At 43.4% G+C, this 27,713-nt stretch overlaps 1 protein-coding gene across 1 annotated transcript; it reads left to right on the forward strand.

The window, feature by feature from the left end:
* Positions 1-87: 87 nt before the first annotated feature.
* LOC121856507 lies at positions 88-27,713 on the forward strand. Its single transcript, XM_042352098.1, has 7 exons — positions 88-151; positions 11,466-11,540; positions 14,610-14,915; positions 17,025-17,246; positions 18,684-18,899; positions 19,022-19,228; positions 25,224-27,713. Exons 1-7 carry the CDS (start codon positions 149-151, stop codon positions 26,073-26,075), a joined length of 1,881 nt encoding a protein of 626 aa, XP_042208032.1. The 5' UTR covers positions 88-148; the 3' UTR covers positions 26,076-27,713.

Raw genomic sequence — 27,713 nt, forward strand, 5'->3', positions numbered from 1 at the left:
ACTTAATATAAACACTGCCAACATTACCAACACTTAATATAAACACTGCCAACATTGCCAACGCTTAATAATGTCTTGTTTTTACTTACAGTTTACCAATACCGGTGCTGAGAGAGATTCCAAATGTCGCAAGAACTCAGATTGCTTTATGGTAAGTAACTAATGAGTGACCATTAAGTAATTGTATGTGACCTTTAATTAATGTAAGTGACCTTTAAGTAATGTATATGACCTTTAGGTAATGTAAGTGACCTTTAAGTAATGTAAGTGACCTTTAAGTAACGTAAGTGACCTTTAACTAATGTAAGTGGCCTTTAAGTAGTGTAAGTGACCTTTTACTAATCTAAGTGACCTTTAAGTACTTTGAGTGACCTATAAGTAGTGTAAGTGACCTTTGAGTAATGTAAGTGACCTTTGAGTAATGTAAGTGACTTTTGAGTAATATAATAATAGTTCGTTATAGTGGGCGAAGGTGTCGGATTTTGGTGACTGGTTAGCAAAGGTGGAATTAAATTAGGTTAGATTGGTTATCATTTGGATAGATTTGGTTAGATTAGGTAAGTATTAGATTAGGTCAGCGTTATGTTAGGTTAGGTTAGGTTAGATTAGGTTAGGTTAGGTTAGGTTAGGTTAGGTTAGTGTTGTTATTCTTTTTTAATCTTATGGTTCAATTTGCTTGTAGAATCCACACAGCCAACATGTAGTTTATTTAGCTATCAGTATTAATATTCACATATAGGCAGTATATTCATTTTTCTTATTTTATCATCAACATTAGATGCACAGACAATCTGGTTTAATGACGAATTGAACACCAATGGAAAATTCTCTAATTACGAGAGAAATAGGAGGTTAATGTCAAAGCTCCTCTAGAGACACATGTGCTCGATGGACTGGCTGGGGTCTGGGGAGCCGAGTAGTTTTATAATGATTCTCTTAAACTAGACATGTGAAAGAGGTGTGAAAATGTCATATAATACGTGACAAGGACGTGATAATTATTGCTTAATTGCTCGTTGTCAAATTAACTAGAGTGATGCAACGTATATAATACTATGTATAATTAGCCCACATATATACAGTTATTATTGTCCATTTATTAAGTTTAAAAGAGGCCATTGCAGTATTAGGTTAGGTTAGGTTAGGTTAGGTTAGGTTGTTAGGGAAAGTTAAGTTAAGGTTGGTTAGGTTAGGTCAGAATAGGTAAGGTTAAGTTAGGGCAGGTTAGGTTATGTACGTGGTAAAAATTGTCGGGTATATAAATGGTATTTTAGGCGAATAATAGGCTATTTACTGCAAAATGCCCCGTGATATGTAAAATACCCTTCTTCGGACATGGTAGGGTATATTCCTGTTCATAATACCCTTCTTCGGACATGGTAGGGTATATTCCTGTTCATAATACCCTTCTTCGGACATGGTAGGGTATATTCCTGTTCATAATACCCTTCTTCGGACATGGTAGGGTATATTGCTGTTCATAATACCCTTCTTTCGGACATGGTAGGATATATTCCTGTTCATAATACCCTTCTTCGGACATGGTGAGTATTTGCTGTTCATAATACCCTTCTTCGGACATGGTAGGGTATATTGCTGTTCATAATATCCTTCTTCGGACATGGTAGGGTATAATGCTGTTCATAATACCCTTCTTCGGACATGGTAGGATATATTCCTGTTCATAATACCCTTCTTCGGACATGGTAGGGTATATTGCTGTTCATAATACCCTTCTTCGGACATGGTAGGGTATATTGCTGTTCATAATACCCTTCTTCGGACATGGTAGGGTATAATGCTGTTCATAATACCCTTCTTCGACATGGTAGGGTATAATGCTGTTCATAATACCCTTCTTCGGACATGGTAAGGTATATTCCTGTTCATAACCTTCTTCGGACATGGTAGGGTATATTGCTGTTTATAATACCCTTCTTCGGACATGGTAGGGTATATTCCTGTTCATAATACCTTCTTCGGACTGGTAGGGTATATTGCTGTTCATAATACCCTTCTTCGGACGTAGGTGATTGCTGTTCATAATACCCTTCTTCGGACATGGTAGGGTATAATGCTGTTCATAATACCCTTCTTCGGACATGGTAGGATATATTCCTGTTCATAATACCCTTCTTCGGACATGGTAGGGTATATTGCTGTTCATAATACCCTTCTTCGGACATGGTAGGGTATATTGCTGTTCATAATACCTTCTTCGGACATGGTAGGGTATAATGCTGTTCATAATACCTTCTTCGGACATGGTAGGGTATATTGCTGTTTCTAATACCCTTCTTCGGACATGGTAGGGTATATGCTGTTCATAATACCCTTCTTCGGACATGGTAGGGTATAATGCTGTTCATAATACCCTTCTTCGGACATGGTAGGATATATTCCTGTTCATAATACCCTTCTTCGGACATGGTAGGGTATATTGCTGTTCATAATACCCTTCTTCGGACATGGTAGGGTATATTGCTGTTCATAATACACCTTCTTCGGACATGGTAGGGTATAATGCTGTTCATAATACCCTTCTTCGGACATGGTAGGGTATAATGCTGTTCATAATACCCTTCTTCGGACATGGTAGGGTATATTGCTGTTCATAATACCCTTCTTCGGACATGGTAGGGTATATTCCTGTTCATAATACCCTTCTTCGGACATGGTAGGGTATATTCCTGTTCATAATACCCTTCTTCGGACATGGTAGGGTGTAATGCTGTTCATAATACCCTTCTTCGGACATGGTAGGGTTATATTGCTGTTCATAATACCCTTCTTCGGACATGGTAGGGTATATTGCTGTTCATAATACCCTTCTTCGGACATGGTAGGGTATAATGCTGTTCATAATACCCTTCTTCGGACATGGTAGGGTATAATGCTGTTCATAATACCCTTCTTCGGACATGGTAGGGTATATTCCTGTTCATAATACCCTTCTTCGGACATGGTATTTCATTAGAATATAATTAGTTTTATCGTGACATATGGAATAACTGCTCATGAAAGTCACCAGATACCACTTCCATCCCACCAAGACTTTTCACTACACGACATACTGTTTCTCCCAATTTATTTTTCAGTTTAATAAGCTGAAAAAAATATATATATTTTGGAATGAAAATTATTTCTGATTAATTACTTGTCTTACCTGCATCATCTTAGTGGAGAATATAGTCATGGCGAAGTGTGGCGAATAGGAGATGAAAGAATGATGTTTTAACTTTCAATCTAAATGGTCAAAATTAACCTAAGTAACTGTACAATACACCTGTAAATGAGGAGGAGGGATAAAATGAAGTAATACGGGAAAGAAAGAAATATGGAATAAGGAAAGATTTACAACATCTCGGTTTCGAATATGCCAAGAGAGCCAATGAGCACTGAATTGTTGTTGTTATAAAGTTATTACTGCGCTTCAACAACATGTGTCTTTAAGTGCGTTGCAAGGTTAGTAATTACACTACTCCATCAACATTAAAGATTATGAGAGATACTACTCTGTACACTGAGCTACAGTACACTCTGACTTCTGTTTTAGAGCCAATCAGCTCCACGCAGATTGGTGCTAAGCCCTCCACAGGAAGGTGGGATCTATATAGTTTCTTGTTTTGGGTGTTTTTTTGTGAAAAGGTCAACTTGCTAAAAAGAGATGTCATGACCTATGTTTGTGGGAAAAGGACTATTGCAAAGTCGGAACTTAATGGCGTGAGTGTGAGCCAACTGTCGAGAGTCACACATGGTTGTGTATGGTGATACCACCTATAATGTTTGTGGTACTGCATCTTACAGCATTCACGCTGTAACTGAGAGAAGTGTGAGGAGTATCTTGGCCCAGATGTGTGTCACTGGACGGTGGAGGGGAAGAGGCGGCGTACTGTACAAACACTGTGTGAGGAAGATCACTGCCGAGTTATTTTCATAGGGCTTCTCTTCGCCATAATATACACTTTTGCAACCCAAAGGTTTTAAATGTACTGGTGTTTATATACCCTTTTGTAGAATATAAGGGTTTATAGAATGATAATTAATATACACTTTCTAGAGTAAGGGTTTTATTGGTAATCATATATCTATAAGGGTTTGCCATTTGGGACACAAAAACTCCTTTCAAGCATTTTTATACCCCATTAGTTTACAGCATTAATACTAGTATCTCAGACCACTTATACACAGACACATCTGAACGACACCTGTCATAAATGTATGAAAATTATAAAAAAAACGGCTCACTGAAGCTACGATACATTACTTCCCAACAGGTGATGAGAGTGAACATGAAGACACCTTAAATCTCAGTATAATATAGTAGCAGTAATATCTATAGTTTGGCCTTCTCACATCTTCAGGTAAGGATAAAATTCTATAAATGTATAAGAATAGGTTGCTATAAAACTTTAAAAATCCAGATCTATTAATGTTTGGGTGTGTGGTAAGAGCTTAATGTAGCCAGCCACCTTACCGTACACTTAGCTTGTCTCGGCCCCGTAACGTGTTACACGTCCCCCGTCCGTCGTATCTCAGTCTCCCCGTTCTGTCTACCTTGTCGGATTTGTGTCACAAGTCATCATAGATGCTACTACTGCCCTGTCCAACCTCAGGGAAGACCAGGGGAGGGGGATTACAGGGGATTATAGACCATATTACTCCTACCATGAGGGCGGATTAGATCCTAAGTCAAATGTACCTTTTGCCAGGATTGCATTCCGAGGGTTGGGCCTTCGGGCGTGGGATCCTCCTTGATGTCCTGAACCAAGCTTCCTTTCTAACTGAGATGTATTGTTACTTATATAAGTTCCAGGACTTATTGACTTAACAATGTAAACACAGATATCGAGATCATAGTCTTAGTAGATTGTGTACTGTACTATGTTGAGGGTTAGGTCTATTGGCCATACTGGGTAGTTCCATTTACACCCAACCCCTATCGCTCATATATCCACCCAACCTATAATTGAAGCTATCCAGCGTGTTCGAGTTAATGATGATGTTTGGTAACTTGTTCCACTCATCCACTACTCTATTTCCAAACCAATGTTTACTTATCTCGCGTAATTCTACGTACGTCTAATTTAAAATCAAACTTTGGAGAGAAAGATTGTGTGTGTGTGTGTGTGTGTGTGTGTGTGTGTGTGTGTGTGTGTTGTTATAAAAATATTGTCCTGTACCACCACCACCACCACCACCACACTTCACTGGTCCTGTACCACCATCACCACACTTCACCTGTCCTGTTCCACCACCACCACCACACTTCACCTGTCCTGTTCCACCACCACCACCACACTTCACCTGTCCTGTACCACCACACTTCACCTGTTCTATACCACCACCATCACCACAACCACCACACTTCACCTGTCCTGCCACCACCACCACACGCTTCACCTGTCTAGCACCACAACCACCACCACACTTCACCTGTCCTGTACCACCACACTTCACCTGTCTGTACCACCACACTTCACCTGTCCTGTACAACCACCACCACACTTCACCTGTCATGTACCACCACCACCACCACCACCACTTAACCTGTCCTGTACCACCACAACCACCACCACACCTCACCTGTCCTGTACCACCAACACCACCACCACACCCTCACCTGTCCTGTACCACCACCAACACCACCACTACCACCAACACAATTCACCTGTCCTGTACCACCATCACCACCACCACACTTAACCAGCCTGTACCACCACCACCACCACACTTAACCTGTCCTGTACCACCACCACCTCACCTGTCCTGTACCACCACCAACACCACCACTACCACCACCACACCTCACCTGTCCTGTACCACCACCACCACCTCCACCAGCCCTGTACCACCACCACCTCCACCTGTCCTGTACCACCACCACCCTCCACCTGCCTGTACCACCACCACCACCACCCACCTCACCTGTCCTGTACCACCCACCACCCTCCACCAGCCCTGTACCACCACCACACTTAACCTGTCCTGTACCACCACCACCACCTCCACCAGCCCTGTACCGCCACCACCACCACACTTCACCTGTCTGTACCACCACACCACCACACCACCTGTCCTGTACCACCACCACCACCTCCACCGGCCTGTACCGCCACCACCACCACACTTCACCTGTCCTGTACCGCCACCACCACCACACTTCACCTGTCCTGTACCACCACCACGACCACACTTCACCTGCCCTGTACCACCACCCCCACCACCACCACACTTCACCTGTCTGTACAACCACCACCACATTTCACCTGTCCTGTACAACCACCACCACCACCACTTAACCAGTCTGTACCACCACCACCACCACCACACTTCACCTGTCCTGTACCCACCACCACCACCACCACACACTTCACCTGTCCTGTACCACCACCACCACCACACTTCACCTGTCTGTACCACCACCACCACCACACTTCACCTGCCCTGTACCACCACCACCACCACACTTCACCTGTCCTGTACCATCACACCACTACACTTCACCTGTCCTGTACCCCACCGACCACTCCACCCTTGCCCCCACCACCACCACCCCACCCTTCCCATCATGTTGCCACCATCACCACCACATTTCACCTGTCACCATGCCACCACCACACATATCACCTGTTCCTGTTCCACCACCACCACCACACTTCACCTGTCCCTGTACCACCACCACGACCACTTCACCTGCCCTGTACCCCCACCAACACCACACCACACTCACCTCCTGTACCACCACCTCCACCACATTTCACCTGTCCTGTACAACCACCACCACCACACTTCACCCGACCTGTACCACCACCACCATATCATGTTCTGTTCCACCACCACCACACACACTTCACCTGTTCTGTACCACCACCTCCACACTTCACCTGTTCTGTACCACCACCACCACATATCACCTGTCCCAGCCACCACCACCACCACCACCACACACTTCACCTGTCCTGTACCACCACCACGACCACACTTCACCATGTTCTGTACCACCACCACCACCACACATTACCTGTCCTGTACCACCACCGACCACATTTCACCTGTTCTGTTCCACCACCCCACCACATATCACCCTGTCTGTGCCACCACACCTACCTTCACCTGTCTGTACCACCACCACCACACTTCACCTGTCTGTACCACCACCACCACAACCTTCACCTGTCTGTACCACCACCACCACACTTCACCTGTTCTCCAGCCACCACCACCACCACCACCACCACTACACTTCACCTGTCTGCCACCACCACCACCACTACACTTCCAGCTGTCTTCTCCCATGCCACCACCACCACAACACTTCACCTGTCACCTGCCATCACCACCACCACATATCCTGTCTGTGCCACCACCACAACACTTCACCTGTCCTGTACCACCACCCAACCTTCACCTGTCCTGTACCACCACCACCACCTTCACCTGTCTGTATCACCACCACATATCACCTGTCTGTGCCACCACCACAACACTTCACCTGTCCTGTACCCACCACCACAACACTTCACCTGTCCTGTGCCAACCACAACACTTCACCTGTCTGTACCACCACCACCACACTTCACCTCTTCTGTACCACCACCACCACCACCACCACCCTTCACCTGTTCTGTACCACCACCTCCACACTTCACCCTGTTCTGTACCACCACCTCCACACTTCACCTGTTCTGCCTCCCTTCCTGTGCCTGCAATCCTGTACCACCTCCACTTCACCTGTTCTGTACCACCACCTCCACACTTCACCTGTTCTGTACCACCACCACCACATATCACCTGTTCTGTACCACCACCTCCACACTTCACCTGTCCTGTACCACCACCACACATATCACCTGTCCTGTACCACCACCACCATCACCACACTTCTGTCCTGTACCACCACCACCACCACTTCCACCTGTTCTGTACCACCATCACCACCACCACACACTTCACCAGTCCTGTACCAGCATAACCACCTTCCACCTGTCCTGTACCACCACCACCACCACTACACTTCACCTGTCCTGTACCACCACACCACTTGACCAGTCCTGTACCACCATCACCACAATTCACCTGTCCTTACCACCCACCACCACACTTCACCTGTCCTGTCACCACCACCACCACTTGACCAGTCCTGTACCACCATCACCACAATTCACCTGTCCTGCCACCACCACCACACTTCACCTGTCCTGTACCACCACCACCATCCACCACACTTCACCTGTCCTGTACCACCATCACCACCACTTCACCAGTCCTGTACCATCACCACCACCACCACACTTCACCAGTCCTGTACCAGCACCACACTTCACCTGTCCTGTACCACCACCACCACCACACTCACCCTGTCCTGTACCACCACCACCACACTTCACCAGTCCTGTCCACCACCACCACCATCACCACACTTCACCTGTCCTGTACCACCACCACCACACTTCCACCTGTCCTGTACCAACCACCACACTTCACCTGTCCTGTACCACCACCACCACCACATTTCACCTGTCCCTGCCACCACCTCCACACTTCACCTGTCCTGCACCAACACCACCACCACATTTCACCCTGTCCTGTACCACCACCATTTCCTGTCCTGTACCACCACCATCACCACACTTACCTGTCCTGTACCACCATCACCACCACTTCACCAGTCCTGTACCACCACCACCACACTTCCCCTGTCCTGCACCACCACCACGACCATTTCACCTGTCCTGCCACCACCACCTCCACACTTCACCCTGTCCTGCCAACACCACCACCACATTTCACCTGTCACCTGCCACCACCACCATCACCACACTTCCTGTCTCCACCATCACCACCACTTCACCAGTCCTGTACCACCACACCACCCATTTCACCTGTCCTGTACCACCACCACCACATTTCACCTGTCCTGTACCACCACCACATTTCACCTGTCCCAGTACCACCATCACCACCACTTCACCAGTCCTGTACCACCACCACCACATTTCACCATCTGTACCACCACCACCACCACATTTCACCTGTCCTGTACCAACCACCACATTTCTGTCCTGTACCAACACCACCACCACATTTCACCTGTCCTGTACCCACCCACCACCTTCCTTTGTCACCCACCACCATCACCACATTTCACCTGTCTTACCACATCACCACTTCCAGTCCTGTACCACCACCACCACACTTCACCCTGTCCTGTACCAACACCACCACCACATTTCACCTGTCCTGCACCACCACCATCACCATCCTTCACTGTCCCTGCACCACCACCACCACCACATTTCACCTGTCCTGTCTCACCACCACCATCACCACATTTCACCTGTCCTGTACCACCACCACCACCACATTTCACCGGCCTACTACCACCACCACCACCACATTTCGCCATTCCTGTACCACCACCACCAAACCGAAGCTGTCCTCTACCACCACCACCACATTTCACCTGTCCTGTACCCACCACCACCACCACCACCACCACCACACTTCACCTGTCCTGTACCACCTCCACACTTCTCCTGTCCTGTACCACCACCACCACCACTTCACCTGTCCGTATGCCACCACCTCCACACTTATCCAGTCCTCTCCCACCACCACCACTTCACCTCTGTACCTCCCACTTATCCTGTCTCTACACCACCACCACACTTCACCTTTGCCACCACCTCCACACTTATCCTGTCTCTACCACCACCACACTTCACCTGTCCTGCCACCACCTCCACACATCCTGTCTCCTACCACCACCACCACCTTCACCTGTCCTGTACCACCACCACCACCACATTTCACCTGCCTGTAACCACCACCACCACCACCACCACCACCACACTTCCTGTCTGCCACCTCCACACTTCTCCTTCCTGTACCACCACCACCTGCCTGTGCCACCACCACCACCACCACACCTCTCCTGTACCACCAACACTTCTCCTGTCCTGTCCTGTCCTGTCCTGTCACCACACCACCACCACCACCACACTTAACTGCCTGAACCACCACACTTAACCTGTACCACCACCACACTTCAACTTTTGTAGTACCACCACCACCACTACCACTACCTCTCCCGTACCACCACCACTTCCTCTGTCCTGTCCTGTCCTGTGCACCGCCACCACCACCACCAAACTTTACCTGTCGCACCACCACCACCACCACCACCACCACATCATCACACTTCACCTGACCTCGTACCACCACCACCACCACCTCCACCATCACACTTCACCTGTCTTTCACCTTACCACTTCACCTGTTCTAGTACCCAGGATACACCACACAATGTGTTCTAGTTCCCATGATACACTACACCACGTGTTTTAGTACTCAGGATACACCACACCACGTGTTCTAGTTCCCAGGATACACCACACCACGTGTTCTAGTACCCAGGCGTGGGTGTTGCCTCGTACTCCCGTAGTACAGTAAGGATGTCATCACTGGAACCATTACTATACACAATAGGAATGAACAAGAAATACATAATCAATATGGGTCAAGATAATCAAGTCTCCAACACTTCTTCGCTCTGTAGGATTTAAGTTTTCTCCTTACAAACCCAGGCTCGTTTAAGTGTTTGTCAACAGGGTGATAATTTATTTGTTTATGAGTTCAGTGGAGTAATCATGGAGGGTCGTGACCATTGGTGCCTGATGTGGGAAACCGCTGTCCTGCAAACAAGTGACAGTCGTGCTTAAACGCCACCGTCGGCCTCTGTGACACAAGTACTTTCTACTAAAATAAAATAAAATAATAATTTCCAATGTTTACAATTATTTTACTTGTTGTTTATTACGGTTGAATTAGAAATACCTTATTTTACATTAAACAGCAGGTAAATAAATCACAGGTACGTTGGATTATAAGATAATACCACAGAGGTAACAGAGTAATCCGAAAGGGGGAAATAATCCTTATTGAGGAGAATTTAACGAGTCGTCGCCCTCTTCTAGCCTGACGGGTACGCGCTCTTCTGTCCAGCTTGGCGATTATCACTTGTTTTGTTCCATAAGCGACTAAATCGAATTCTATAACTGACAGGCTGCATGAGGACTAAACCTGAAGCGACTTCACTATGGCTAGAGGTACTATAACCAAGGTATCCACGGTTATCCTCCCTGATATACTGTAGGTAGAAGTTATATATGGTAACGGAGGTTGTAACAGGAGGTGGACAATGTCGTCTTTTGAAGAAAATAAAACAAGGAAATTAACGAATGTACACCCACTAAAGAATTATTCGGCACCCGTGTCATGTTGTATCACGCAGTAAGGGTTGAATAATTTGTGGGATTACAATATAGAGTGAATCGTAGCACAATATGAATATTAGGTTTTCTCAGTAAACTATATATGTTGAAAGAGCATATTAGTGTATAATTATATACATTAAGGTGCTAACAATTTATTAATTCGGCTATTATTATTATTTATTACAGTGTTGGAACTCGTGTGGGATTCTCCGTCACCATCTCACTGTGTGGACGTCCATGTGCACCGATCACACCGCCTGTGTACGTAAGCTATATCTTCCATGTGTGTGTGTATGTGTGTGTTATTCTAGTGTGTTTAGAGTGTCCCATAGGTGTCCACAGTGTCCTAAGTGTTTTTAAAATGTCCATGGGTCTCTAAAACTTCATAAGAATGTTAACAGTTTCCATGGTGTCCACAATATACCACGGGTGTCCACAATGTCCCATGGGTGTCCATAGTGTCCCACGGGTGTCCAAAATGTCCTACAAGTGTCCACAGCTTTCCACGGGTACCCACAGTATCCCACGGGTGTCCACAGTGTCCCATGGGTGTCCGCAATGTCCTAGGGATGTCCACAGCTTTCCAAGATTACCAATAGTGTCCCGGGGGTGTCCACAATGTCCCACGGGCGTCCACAGTGTCCTGGGGTGTCCACAGTGTCCCACTGGTGTCCACAGTGCTCCACAGGTTTGCACGATGATTCACGGATGTTCACAGTGTCCCACATGTGTCCACAGTGTCCCATGGGTGTCCAGTGTCTCACAGGTGTCCACAGTGTTCCATGGGTGTCCACAGTGTCCCACATGTATCCACCGTGTCCCACAGGTGTCCACAGAGCCCGCAGGTTTCTACAGTGTCCCAAGGGTGTCCACAGTATTCCACATGTGTGCACGATGATTCACGGAGGTTCACAGTGTCCCATAGGTGTCTACAGTGTCCCACAGGTGTCAACAGTGTCTCACAGGTGTCCACAGTGTCCCACTAGTGTTCACATTGTTCCATGGGTGTCCACAGTGTCCCACAGGTGTCCACAGTGTCCCAAGGGTGTCCACAGTGTCTCACGGTGTCCACAGTGTCCCACGGTGTCCACAATGTCCCACGGGTGTCCACAGTGTCTCACGGGTGTCCACATTGTTCCATGGGTGTCCACAGTGTCCCACAGGTGTCCACAGTGTCCCAAGGGTGTCCACAGTGTCTCACGGGTGTCCACAGTGTCCTACGGGTGTCTACAATGTCCCACGGGTGTCTACAATGACCCACGGGTGTCCACAATGTCTCACGGCTGCTACAGTTTCCTAAGGGTGACCAGTGTCCCAAGAGTGGTCCACAGTGTCTCATGGGTGTCCACAGTGTCCCAAAGGTGTCCACAGTGTTCCACGGGTGTCCACAGTGTCTCATGGGTGTTGTGATGTGACGTGAGTCCCGGAAGTAGAAAGGAGGATAGAAACCACCGCAATAACAACAAATCATAGCTAGACCACGTGTGCAGGGAACTGGTCGAGCCGGTTGCAACGTCAGAGATGACTTTATGGCACCACTGGAAAACGGATGCGTGATTGGTTGTAGATTCCCGCCAAAATGTGATGTGGTGGCCATGGTAGGATGGAGAAGCAGGTTTGACGTGACTGAGGAAGGTGGAAACGGTGGAAGGAGTTCAACACATAGCAAAGAAATAAGCTTGGGTATACAATATATTGTTGAGAATGTGTGAGTCAAGGAAAGTGGAGGAAGAATAGGATATAATATTTTTTTGTGTATAGGATGTAATATTGTGTACCAGACTTAAATGATATTAACATTATAGTGGTGAAACAACGGTTACGTTATATAATTTTCTTTGTATTGTGTTGATTGGTGTACTCTAACCCTCCATATTATTTGCTTAATTGTCACTGTAATTATGATTAACGTAACTTCTGTTTATGCTTGCTGAGTTATGAATATTCCCAAATCGCGTTAATACTTAGTAAACCTATCTTTTGATTCATGTTTATTATGTACTTTTGTCAGATGCTTTATTTTCTTTTGTTAAAGGAATTTGTTTTCTCGTTTACTCTAGTGTATTGCTTATTCCTTTCATTTATTAATTTCATTGGCGACCTTGTTATTTTTTACTCTGTTGCCGAGGTGGGGAACCTATGGTTTGACACAGTCTAGGACCACCAGTCCGTAACAGTGTCTACAGTATCCCAGGGGTGTCCACAGTGTCCCACGTGTGTCCACAGTGTCCCACGGATGTCCACAGTGTCCCAAGGATGTCTACAGTGTCCCACGGGTGTCCACAGTGTCCCTCAGGTGTACACAGTGTCCCACGAGTGTCCACAGTGTTCCACGGTTGTTCACAGTGTCCAATGGGTGTCCACAGTGGGAACGCGTGTCCATAGTTTCCCACGGATATCCACAGTGTTCCACAGGTGTCCACAGTGTCCCACGGATGTCCACAGTGTCCCAAGGGTGTCCACAGTGTCCCACGGGTGTCCACAGTGTCCCACAGGTGTACACAGTGTCCCACGAGTGTCCACAGTGTCCCATGAGATTCCACAGTGTTCCACGGTTGTCCGTAGTGTCCCACAAGTGCCCACAGTGTTCCACGGTTGTTCACAGTGTCCAATGGGTGTCCACAGTGGGAACGCGTGTCCATAGTTTCCCACGGATATCCACAGTGTTCCACGGTTGTTCACAGTGTCCCACGGGTGTCCATAGTTTTGTATTAGCCCCCGTCTCATAGACAAGTCTTTGTATAAATATGGGGCAGTACATTTGTGTCATATAATCATATCACCCCCTGTGATTTTCGACTAGCTAGGAGGTGACATGGTCAGATCACGTGATGGGTAAGTTCCACCCTTGAGATAGCTCTAGAAATTCTAGGTCAGCTATTAGAAGCCGGCTAGCACACTCACTATCATCTCAACTCCCACACCAACCGGACATATTAGTAGGGCTTATCTAAGATAGCGTCCATCCTCATTTAACACCATACAGTAATTAATTACAGTGATAAACATTTGTAACTGTATTGAATATATTTTCCTAAATAAAAACAGAAAATGACCATTTGGGTTTTGCTACTGAAACCCAATAAACTTTATAATATTCTAGCTCCATTACTTAATCAAGAATCTATGGTAAAGGCGTAAGATATTATTATTGTTATTATTATTAATGTTATTGTTATTATTGTTATTGTTATTATTGTTATTGTTATTGTTATTATTGTGTTATTATTGTTAGTGTTATTATTATTATTATTATTATTATTATTATTATTATTATTATTATTATTATTATTATTATTATTATTATTATACCACTTGCCATAATTTCAGTTTCCTGGTTGCCAAGTTGCCTGTTCTTTCTATATGGATAAAACTGGTAGTGGCAGGGGTGGGGCCAGCCCATTCCTAGATACACCCCCTCTTCGCCTCCCCGCCTTTCTACCCCCGCCCAGAGTCAGTGGGAGGAGCCAGGTTACATGGGGGCCCCCTGATTGGTCAGCAAACGCTGGTTCCTCCAGTCAGGATGACGTCATCTCCAGGGAGGACGTCATATCTCGAGATGACCTCAGAAGTCGGGATGACGTCATATATGTGATGCTAATGCACGGTGATGGTGGATGGCGGGAAATTGTACAGGTAAATCAGCTTAGTCATAATTAAGGCATCCTAGCTATAGTCAAGACCGCCCATGGGGCCAATTACAATATTGTTGATTACAGTTACGATTTAAATGTTCAATTTTCATTTTCTTCAATACGATTAGGATTACATAATCGAAATATCAGAATTTTGGATTATGATTATAATTATTACAGTTATGTTTCTTGATTAGATTACGATTATGATTACATTGGCTTCTATACATTTCATTGTGATTATAACTTCCCTGGATTATAATTGCATTTGTGATTACATTTACAAGAAATTGGTTAACATTTGATTACACAAAACCTACGTAATAAGAATCAACTAAAAAATTCAAAATTGATCTCTGTAGATAAAGTATGTGTCAAATAAAAAAAAACAACAGCAGTGAGTAGCACAAAATATCCACTAAGCTAGTATCCATAACGTTATGTGGGGTGGAACATGAAGGACCTGCAGTACTGTACGGTGGTGGGCATCATAGTAGCCTACTGGTCACATGGCCACAGTATAATGTTACACATTACACTACGGTATAGTCACGTGGCGCCAAGTTGACTTGCCCAACTACTCAAAGTGGGGATAAAATTGAAATGCAATCCTGCAAGAAATCGAATATTATATGTAATACATTTGTAATCATATTGTAATCCGATAATAAGATTTTTTTGCTGGGTTACGATTATAATTACGATTACAAACTATGGAAGAAGCTATATTATCATTACAATATGATTACAGGTTTTGAAAATTAGAATTATGACTAGATTACGATTATAAAATTAGAAATTATTTTGATTACAATTACGATTGTGAATATACCGTAATCAATTATGAGTACAAGATTATAATTATAATCAGCCCCCTGTCTGGTTAGACATCAAACTATAGTTAAAACATCCTTACCACAAAACATAAGTAAGACATTGTGAATGTTCTGTTAGTACGACATTACTGTTTGTTCCTGCCTCATACTATATCTTTTATGACAGGTAAACCATCAATATAAATAATGGTTTTGTATGATTTCCACAACTTATTTTCCTAGTTTTGGGATTACCTGAAGAATAGCCACCCAAGTTTATTTCAACAACAGATTGATAACCATAATATATAATCTGACCTAACCTACACTATCCTAACCTAATGTTAATCTAACCTAGCCTCAACTATTGTATCTTAAACTAATACTAACCTAACCTAACCAAATCCTACCTAACCCCCCCTCAGGTAGCATTAGGGTGTTTAATCATCAGATGAAATAAACTCTAATCGTCAGGTGACCCCTTTTTTAACCCTTGGTCATACTAGATGATAAAGGTGTGTTACTGGCACTTGTGTACAATAATCAACGCAGCTGGTTACGGGATGGTCGTCCGATTTGGGATGAGACGTGGTCGGATGTTGGTATGTTTGAGTCAGTAACGAAGAAACATTAGGCTGTATGAAAGTGGATATGCACGATAGATATGGGCGTGCACGATAGATTATATTGCACCATTAGCCAGATATGGGCGTCCACGATAGATTATATTGGGCCATTAGACAAATATGGGCGTGCGTGATATATAATATTGGACTATTAGACAGATATGGACGGGTGTTCGATAGATTATATTTGACGATTAGACAGATATGGGCGTGCACGATAGATTATATTGAACCATTAGCTAGATGTGGGCGGGGTTATCGAAAGCCAAATTAGGGTATCTTGTATGTATGAGGAGTACGGTGGCTGAGTGGATGCAGTGCTCACCAACTGTCCTAAGAGGTCGGTGTTCTGCACCTGCACATCTCTTAGTTTGGGAAGTGAAGTGAAGGCGATCCAGTACAGCAACGGCTACAACGCTTTCGTGTACACCAAAGGCTTACTCTTCAGTGTACCCTTATCCACACTGCCCCTAACAAGCCATCAGACTTGTAGGACTCAATTTCATGCATTAGTGACAGTTTAGAATCAACGGTATTTTTTGTTGCCTTTCTCCAGTATTCATATTGTGTGATGTTAGGTTGTCACTGTAATGTGACTTACATATCAGTCTACTTGTGTCACTATACTTTCCCTTGATAAAGTGTCATCCATCACTGCCACTCTTGTAGACGTCCGCCACGACCGCCCGTATACCTCCTGAAGCTACATGGCCTCTGAGAGTGAGACTCTTGGCCGTCAATCAACAGGGACTAGTCGCTGTCTCCGAGGTCTCCCTTAACCTTGACAACATCTCCAAGGACCACCTCCCAAACTTCTTTGATGTACCAGACTACAGGGATCACCACCATCTTCACGACACTCCGACTACCGAGGTCCCGTATGGCTACAAGGTAATTCTTCTCTTTCCCATTTCAATAGAGTCTTTTACAGGTAAGAGGATCACAGTCGTATACTTTCACCCTGGACATATGAGAGCCCCCTGCTGGCTGGTGCTGCTCTCACTCTACTCCATTGTGGGACTATCATGTATTTATTATTATTTTTTAATATAATGAAAAACTCAGTGTCTCAGGTGTTTGCTTCAGACCTGGGGATTGGCAACCACAGCCCACCACTTCAGACATTTGTATTAATGTATTATTTGAAAGTTTCTAACTAGTGCAGATTTTCAAAATCCATGTATGTAATGTACTGTAAACAGTTCACTCAAAAATATAACCTCAGTCGTTAAATGAAATGAGAAAATGTCAAAAGTTTCATCATTAAAAACAAACTGTACTGTACTCATAAAATTTATGAGAAGAGTTATATGTAATAATGAAGGACTAAAAGTTAATGGTAAAGTAATATAAAATATATGCTATGTGGATGATACTGCTCTTATCACGATAGTGAAGAGGCGTTACAAACTTCGGTAACAGATTAGTGGAAAAAGGTGAAGAATGTGGGTTAAGAGTTGATGCTGTAAAGACTAAAGTAAAATCCTAAAATAAACAATTATGGCAGACAAGAGGGAGCTTAAACAAGTGGAAAATTTGGTGTATTTGAGAAGTAACATTAACTGTGATGGCTGAGGTACGGAATAAATCATAACAGGAATAAGTCAAGTGAAAACAGCATTTAATAATATAAAAGACCTAATGAAAAGGGACATTAACTGCAGTTTGAGAGAAAAGCTGCTGAAAGGCTTAATATGGCAAGGACTGATGTAAGGGTCAGAAGCGTGGACACTTTGAGCAGACACCAGAGAGAGGTTAAAGCCTTTGAAATGTGGTGTTATTGGTGACTGTTAAGAATAAGCTACAGTGACAGGAGAACAAATGAAGTACTAAGATTAACTAAAACTTTAAGAGAAATACTTGAAATGCACAGAAAAAAAAATAGGTACTCTGGTCATATAATTTGGGATGAGGGAATAATAACGGAAATATTAATAGGAAGAAGAAAATGTAGGGAGGCTGATCTTCAGATGATTTTTAATATAATTTTGGATCATATGAAGATCTTCCTCCAAAGTATCCAACTGAAGATCCACCCCCCCAGTCGCGCTCATATGAAGATCCACCTAACCTAACCTAACCTATTGAGTACTTGGGCAAAATCTGACTATATATATATATACCAACACAAATGTGGTCATAGTGACGTCAGGTCAGGTAAGGTCAGATTTGGTCATTGGTCAGGTCAGATCCTCCCATCCAGGCTGTCATATGAAGATCCTCCCCCCCAAGTAGGTTTGGGGGAGGATCTTCATATGATCCTGTTAAACAATAATATTCCACAATGGTTACTGTATAATAATAATAATGATAAATTTCTATCATCAGCTGAAGGCGGGGAGGACGCAGCCACCATCACCAGTAGGAGGCGAGAGCGTCATCAGCTTCCCTAACAACAGCTCTGTTTTTGATAGCTCTGGTGACGGGTCTAGCAGCCACCCCGGACACACCCTCGACTATACACCCATCCACCCAGCTGGCCAAACACACCCACACACAGCTTACAATCAAGACAAAAGTGAACCACCTCCACAAGCTGCCTCAGTAAGAAATGTAGCTAACAACAAGAGTTGGTAATAATATGTAATTTTGACCAATTTGACTATTTGTTGTAATAACTCAGGAGTCAGGTAGTAATAAATTTACTCAGTATATCATTCTTGCAGGTAGATCCATCTTGGACCCTTCAGATAGTGGACGTGGAGCTCGGTACACTGGCTGAGGTGATGGTGTCTTGGGCGCCTCGTGGGTCAGGGAGGGTGGAATACCTTCTCTCGTGGATTGAAGAGTCAGGTTTTGTGTCTGGCCACTTGTTGACTGATCAAGTTACCAGCGAGTTGTCCCTCTGGCCAGGTCAAGCATATTTTATACAGGTTAGGAAGTCATATTTATTTTGTTATATTTTTTACTCAACTTTCTAAAAAGCATTTTACCTCTCTGTTTGTTTACATCAAAACCCCATAAAAGGTAGTCTTTGTTTATCGTTATCATTAAACATATTATATTTAGATTTCCAGAACATTGGAATTGATGGTACCATAATCTGCAACCGTTAAATAATTAGTCAAGTGGATTATGATGCCTGTCCAATGAATTATCAGCTTTCAATATTGTACAAGTTGAGGTAAATTCCGAGATAAATTATTTATTTTTTATATACAATTATCAAATGTTGTTCATCCTCTCCCGTTGTTGTGAGGACGGGTCAAGGGAGACAGAAACATTAAAGATTGGACTTAATGATGTGGTAGAGTGATTCAAGAGGAGTGTAGAAAGCAATATTAAAGTATCTGGACAATAATAGTCCAGTGAAATGCTTTGACAATCATATAATGTGAACCCGAAATTGTCGGTACCACAAGGTTTTTTTGGTGGATTTGTAATCCTCGGGGGTCATAGACATCAGATCCAGGTGGTGTAACTTTACCAGCATTAGCTCGTAATTTGCGTAAATTTAAGATGGCTGCCACCCAAACTAGGTCAGACAGGAAAATGATCAAAATTATTGATAGGAACTTTCTAGAAAAGTGATTTAGGTGTCTACAGGGGTTTGGGCATAGCGGACCGAATGAAGGTGTCAGAAATGAATTTTAATGTTGCTAAGAAACAAAAATTTATTCATTGAAAAAAATCGAATTTTCCATTTGTGAAGCAAAACATGAAAATATCTCAGACAAAATATATCCAATTACAACTTGATTATTTGATCCACACACACAACTCATTGATTTGGTGGCTGTACAATGATGTCACATAGCTTCACAACTGCAACATGTGGAGCAACCGCATAAATTACCACAACCACCATAGCGAAACAGCCACACGAACCCACGTGGTTGTCACGGTTGGGAAACAATAACAAATGAGGGTTGAGAGCTGTGTTGCCCTTATGAACTGTACAGTATGTTACAATAATAGATAGAGTGAACAATGTTTTTAGATGTTTACAGTGATAAATCTTGAGTAACTTGTATTACAGGTGACCATTTTTTTTACGAAGATTAGCCCACTGGGGCATAGGTCACTGACCCACATCAGGGCCTGGGGCTACAATAATAATTATACTACTACTACTACTACTTTTTTTTTTTTAGCTCCAGCCTCCCCCAATAGCCACACCTTCGCCACCATTTTATTACCTTAATATTAAATATCCTAATACATAAGTAGCTATCCTATCTGTGTTGAATTAGTTGAGCACTGAATCTATCGGCATTCAGTGACTGTAGCCTCATAGTCAATATCTGCAGCAGTTGTTGGGATGGCAGACTCTCGTTCCCTGAGGCAGAGCAAAGCCGACCGAAGAGAAAAGACAGTCGACATCTCATCCAGGCTGTAACGTAACTTCTGGGCTGCTGCTTCTGTTCAGAGATCACCTCCAGGAGTCTGGCGTGAAACATCTTGCACTTGGTCCCATCCACAGAGGTTGTGAACACTAGAGGAGTGAAGCTGCCTTGATCAACGTTTTGAATTCTCCCACCTATGCCCTTCTCTTGTCGTTCTCGTTCCTCCTATGTGCAGCATTGAGAGCTAAGTTACGGTGACATGCGGCCATGGGATAAAAATCCTGATGTCGAAAAAGCTTGCTGTCCCCGCGTCCAGAATCCTCGAGCACTGATGTCCACACGGGCCGTTAGATGTGGTTGAAGTCCTGTGTTGGAAGATCTCACCATCCAATGGAAGGAGGTCGGTTCTACCATGAAATCCGGCAGATTTCCTTCAACTAATATTGCGGTGAGGTCCCTTGCCTCGTCATGCCTCATGCATATGAACCCCTTTCTTGCACACCATGGCGTGATCGCCATCACAGGAAGAGCCACACACGCATTGGGAGGGCAAACCTTCTACTGGCTGACCGTACCTTAGAGCAATGGCATCTGTAAATTCTTGTTTATTAAGACTGAAACCATTTGCCCTTATTGGTAACGTAGTTAACAGTTCGAGGCCCACCTCCTCTTCTATAGCTACCTTTTATTTAAATTTTCTGGTACCTGCAGCAACAGTTGCTGCAACTTATCATGGCAGTGCTGTCGATCTGTCATAATGGACCTCTGAATCTTATTTACTTCTGGTATCCACCTCCCTTGTTGCATTCTGGGCTATTATGGGTCATGACGGACTGCCGTGAGTTTAAGTGAATTTTGATGTTCGGTGGCAGCAATCTCCTCTGGATTGGTTAGTCCCATCCCTCCCAGTCTTGGTGGAAGTGCAAGTGCTCTTTCTGCTGGGGTTAAGTCAGGGTGTTTCACTAATTTAGGAATGAAATTGACATTGATAACTTCTTCCAGAGGGTGAAGGAGGGTCCGATATCAGGGAGTATGCGCATCACGTAGTTCCAACAATGCTTGATTCCATGGGTGAATGCAGCAAAGGCTGCATGTGGCTCTGTGTTAGCAATCTCAGACAGAGCTTGGATTTCACTAACCCACTCATTCACCTTTCCTGCTCCGTACTCGGTCTTGAAGTCCGTAGTGCCAATTACTCTCTAGATGTCTTTGGCAGTCCTTAGTTATTTTGACCTCACTTCTGCCAAAAACCTCCATTGCCCGTTCATAATATTCTGGCTTCACGATGAGGAAGGACTTGCTGGCGTTTGGGTGGTACCCTATTTGTGGACCTCGCGATGTTACCAAGTCCCACCACTTTTGATGCCCTCCACTCCTGCTCCTGTAAGGTCATCAGCATATGCCACTTGTTTGACCCCAGTTGTATCAAATTTTATTTCTCGTTGGAGCACTGATAGGCCAATTGCATACATTGCCATTGCAACAGGGTCCCCCTGTGTTGTTCTTCGGTTGACTGTAAGATGGTATCACCTCTTAGAGCCTTGTTGTTTACTATGTAGAGGTCTGATGGATTCCTATCAATTTTCAACATAATCGCAAAGCTTGGACACTTGATCTTGATGTTGTGCAGTGCAGCCTTGCGGTTAAGTATGTTGAATCGTTTAAATCCACAGGAGAACGGCCTCACAATCACGCTGCTCAAATATCAATCTCATGGCGTGAATGGCGGCCTCCCGCCAGCCTGGTGGCCAGCACACTACTACTACTGCACTCCAGCCTCCCCCAGCACAGCCAGCCACCATTTATTTACCTTAATATTAAATATCCTAATACGAAGCTATCCTATCTGTGTTAAATTAGTTGAGCCGCAGATCTGTGGCATTCAGTGACTGTAGCCTCATAGTCAATATCTGCAGCAGTTGTTGGAGTAAGGCTACTACTACTACTACTACTTTTTTTTTTTTTAACGTGGCCTCCAGCCTCCCCCAATAGCCACACCTTCGCCACCATTTATTTACCTTAATATTAAATATCCTAATACATAAGAAGCTATCCTATCTGTGTTAAATTAGTTGAGCCGCAGATCTATGCGGCATTCAGTGACTGTAGCCTCGTAGTCGATATCTGCAGCAGTTGTCGGAATTGGGGCAGAAGCTCTCGTTCCCCTGAGGCAGAGCAAAGCCGACCGAAGGAGAGAGAAAGACAGTCGACATCTCATCCAGGCTGTAACGAAACTTCTGGGCTGCTGCTTCTGTTCGGAGATCACCTCCGCGAGTCTGGCGTAGAAACATCTTGCACTTGGTCCCATCCCACCAGAGGTTGTGAACACTAGGGGAGTGAAGCTGCCTTGGTCAACGTTTTGGATTCTCTCCCCATATGCCCTTATCTTGTCGTTCTCGTTCCTCCTATGTGCAGCATCGAGAGCTAGGTTACGGTGACATGCAGCCATGGGATAAAAAATCCTGATGTCAAAGAAAGCTCACTGTCCTCGCGTCCAGAATCCTCGAGCACTGACGTCAACACGGGCTTCGTTAGATGTGTTTGAAGTCCTATGTTGGAGGATCTCATCATCCAATGGAAGGAGGGTCAGTTGTACCATGACATCCTGGCAGATTTCCTTCAACATATTTGCTGTAAGGTCCCTTTCTTCATCATGCCTCATGCATATGAAGCCCCCTTTCTTGCACACCATGGCGTGATCACCGTCATAGGAAGAGCCACACACGCATTGGGAGGGCAAACCTTCTACTGGCCGACCGTACCTTAAAGCAATGGCATCTGTAAATTCTTGTTTGTTAAGACTGAAACCATTTGCCCTTATCGGTAACATAGTTAACCAGTTCGAGGCGCCCACCTCCTGCGCTATAGCTACTTTTTTTTTTTAATTTTCTGGAACCTGCAGCAACAGTTGCTGCAACTTATCATTTTGGCAGTGCTGTCGATCTGTCGTAAAGGACCTATGAATCTCGTTTACTTCACTGGTATCGACCTCCCCTGTTGCGTTCTGGGCTATTATGTGGTCCGTGAGGGCTGCCGTGAGCTTAAGTGAATTTTGATGTTCGGTGGCTGCAATCTCCGCTGGATTAGTTAGTCCCATCCCTCCCAGTCTTGGTGGAAGTGCAAGAAGTGCTCTTTCTGCTGGGGTTAAGTCAGGGTGTTTCACAAGTTTGGGAATGAACTTGACACTGATAGCTTCTTCCAGAGGGTGGAGGAGGGGTCCGATCTCAGGGATGGTACGCATCAGGTAGTTCCAGCGATGCTTGACTCCATGGGTGAATGCTGCAAATGCCGCATGTGGCTCTGTGTAAGCAATCTCAGACAGAGCTTGGATTTCACTAAGCCACTCATTCACCTTGCCTGCTACGTACTCGTTCTTGAAGTCCGTAGTACCAATTACTGCGCCTAGATGTCTTTGGCCGTCCTTAGTTATTTTGACCTCACTACTACTATTACTACTAATAATAATAATAATAATAGTAATAATAATAATTATAATAATAATAATAATAATACACTGATAATAATAATAATTAATAAAAAAATAATAATAACCATAAATAAATAAAAAAATTAAAAATATAAATTAAGAGTGAGAAACAATACACAATACTGCATGTATGTTGTGTTGTAAAAGTAAGAGAAACAATTGAGACCTGCAAATGTGTGTAAATGAGGCAGAAAGTCAGATCAGCAACCTGGGACTTGGTCACAATTTTCGTGATACCATATGGCAGCAGGGTCTACCATTAGACAATACACTATGCGTCCAATATCTTCCCAAGTGCTAGTACCTTCCTGTTTAATAGCTGCCTACTACCTTTTTCACATATGGAGTGTAAAAAAGTAGTAGTATTGGATATTCTGATGAGCAAAAATCTCTTGTTTTTCCCCATTAAAAAACCATAATTTTGAGCAAAATATGACTGTATTTTAATGTACAACTTGTACTCAAATGTACTAAGTTAATTACTAAAACATTTATGTTTAGTACAAACTATGGGATGATTATACTTAAATTAATCACTATCTTGCATAAATTCCAACAACGCAAGTTATATTCTGCTAAGTCAAGTTTTCAATTCAAGATGTTGCCTCATAATATCTAGGATTCACCTCTTTCTTTCTTAAAGCACGAAAGAATAAAAAAAAATAATACCTAGAGCCTCAACCAAAGCTCAATAATCATAAGGATCGAAGTCAATGTCTTCCTCACCATTCGCCTCACTAGCTAAATCTCTTTCACCTTCAACTTAAACTCCACTACTGGATTCCTCACCATTTGCCTCACCAGCCAAATCACTTCCATCTTCAACATAACAGACTCCATTAGTGTATTCCTCTCCATTCCCTTCATGCTTGGTGAACGGGGTGTGACATTTATCTAAACCCTTGCAGTGACAGTAGCAGGTACACGACAGGTCTGCCGTCAAGCAGAAGTTAGGATAAGTTGTGGGTTAGCATTGGGATATTTAATCTTTAAGGTGAAATAAGATGGGGCTAATCTTCAGGTGATCCCAATTTTATTATAAAGTTTTATCTGCCTGAATCCTTTACATTGTATTATAATTCTCTTCACCAACAGGTTGAACTCATTGACTCACAAGGAAATGCTGTCTTGAAAAGTCTGTCAACACCTGTGATGTTCAAGCCCACTTCTCCTTCCAGCAGCTCAACAAGCAAGTCATCTCACACCTTCATAACCACCTTTCCTTTTATTAGCACGACAAAGACAGATGTTACGTCCAGTACAACTCCTTCTCTAATTCAGAGTAAAAGTTCTGAAGAAGATTCAAGGAGTGAGAAGCGACTCCTCAGGCATGGTAGTGTGTCTTTAGGTCCAGTCTTGAAGAACGATGACTTACACGACTTCATGCAAGATCAAGGTTTAGAAGTAGATCTCTTTCCTGAGGGAAGATCAACAAGCTTTACAGAATACTCAGAAAAAAATGAACAAATACAAGGAAACAATGCTGAGCCGAGAGACGTAGTCCAGGGCGTAACTGAAAGACGACTGGTGCCATTGGCGGAGGTTTCTTCCCGAGAAATTCTGACAACAGGAACCTCAGACAGAATATCCCAAGTTATAGTGTGGTGTGTGGGTGTTGGCATAGGTGTTCTCCTTCTCCTCACACTGTGTAGTTTGGTGATATGGTTACTTAACAGATGTCGAAAATCATCTCGAAATGAGGAATATCCCGCAGATAGACTGGAAGGTTTCAGAAGTTCTTATAGGACAGAAATTGCTCAACAGCAGAATGTAAGAAATCAAGCGACGTCTTGGACATTTGAGAACTTCTGTTCAGCGAGTAAAAAATCAAAACTGGCACCAGCAAGAAAGGAAATGGTGGCATCAGGGATCGACAGCGCGTCCCTGGTGGAGAACTACGTCATCATGCTCGAGTCGCCGCCACCTACCAGGAAAATGAGGCCCTAGTCATAAATTATTTGCTTTTGTAATTTTATGAAATAGATACAAACTTTAGTCTTATATTTTTCATTTATTTTCTGGATCTCATTAAATGTCTTACACATAGATAAGATCACTACAGTACTTGGATTCTCATAGGCACATATTTGCTCGTGGTATTTCTAGCACTGGGTGTGTAACTTAAAAGACTTCCATGCATGTGTCAAGGTATACTGTACTAATATTCTACACTTTTCCAGTATGATATTTGTATTACTAAGAGTTAATGAAATCACAATCTTGAAAAATGTGTTAGACATTCTGTTTGTACACTGCACTGGTTGTCATTATTCATCAGCACATGACAAAAAGCTTACATAGTTATCCTGTACTGTGTAGTCTTTCATCGTACTTGTGTTCATTCATACCTTCATTTACAAGTCATAAAGATTGATCTTTTCTACATTTACATTATAGCATTAATAAAACAATGGTTCAGAAATATAGTCATTAGTTAGAGAGTACATGTTGATCTGGTCACAGGTCTCAACACTCTATCATTTACATCATCACATTAACTATATTGTTTGCAATCCTCAACACACAAGTCAGTTCCTCAATGCACAACATGCAAGTCAATCCACAACAGTCAATTCTCCTATACATAAAGTCTACAGTAGTTGTCAAACACAACAAAACAAATTACATTCTAAGAAGATATTAAAAAGATTCAGATAAATTTTTCACCTAACAGATAGAAACACTAATTACATTGTCTTACTTACTGTAATCTATTAGTATAAAAGTCTAGTGCTGTTTTACCGCCGTTATCTTTTGTAGGTTAACTGTAAAAAGATGTCAACAGTTGTGTAAGTTGATGACTAAACTGGTGTTATGGCAGATGCTGTGTAGGTATACATCATCTCAACATCTACGGTACTTTAGTCCAGTCAACTGATAAAAATATTTTAAATGGCAGAAATTGGAATATTAAATAGACGAAGACTTCCATTAAACAATAACATTATTTATCTTTATGATACACTGTGTTGTGTACTATAACAAAAAGTATATGTTAAATCCACAACCACACACAGTTATTGAAGCATTATAGCCACAACCACAAACAGTTATTGAAGCATTATAGCCACAACCACACACAGTTATTGAAGCATTATAGCCACAACCACACACAGTTATTGAAGCATTATAACCACAACCACACAGTTATTGAAGCATAATAACCACAACCACACAGTGTTATTGAAGCATTATAACCACAATCACACACAGTTATTGAAGCATTATAACCACAATCACACAGTTATTGAAGCATTATAACCACAACCACACACAGTTATTGAAGCATTAAAACCACAACCACACACAGTTAATGAAGCATTATAACCAGACCAGACACTCTGCCACACCCAGATGTGTACCCGACGAACATGACTTGAGTGGGAGGTATTCTTGTTGTCTATGGAAGTGAGAAATAATGTATCGAATCTTAGTTTCAAGCCGCATCAGTTGCTTTATAAATACCAGTCTTGACTTAACTGACTGATTGACATACCTGCTGAGAGAACTGTTGGACTAGCCTGTACTGATACTGGCAACATTATTTATATACTACTGTAAGGAGTCATTTGCACCAAAGACTAA

Source organism: Homarus americanus, unplaced genomic scaffold, assembly GCF_018991925.1.
Source record: "Homarus americanus isolate GMGI-L3 unplaced genomic scaffold, GMGI_Hamer_2.0 scaffold27324, whole genome shotgun sequence".
In the NCBI taxonomy this organism is placed as follows: Eukaryota; Metazoa; Arthropoda; class Malacostraca; order Decapoda; family Nephropidae; genus Homarus; species Homarus americanus.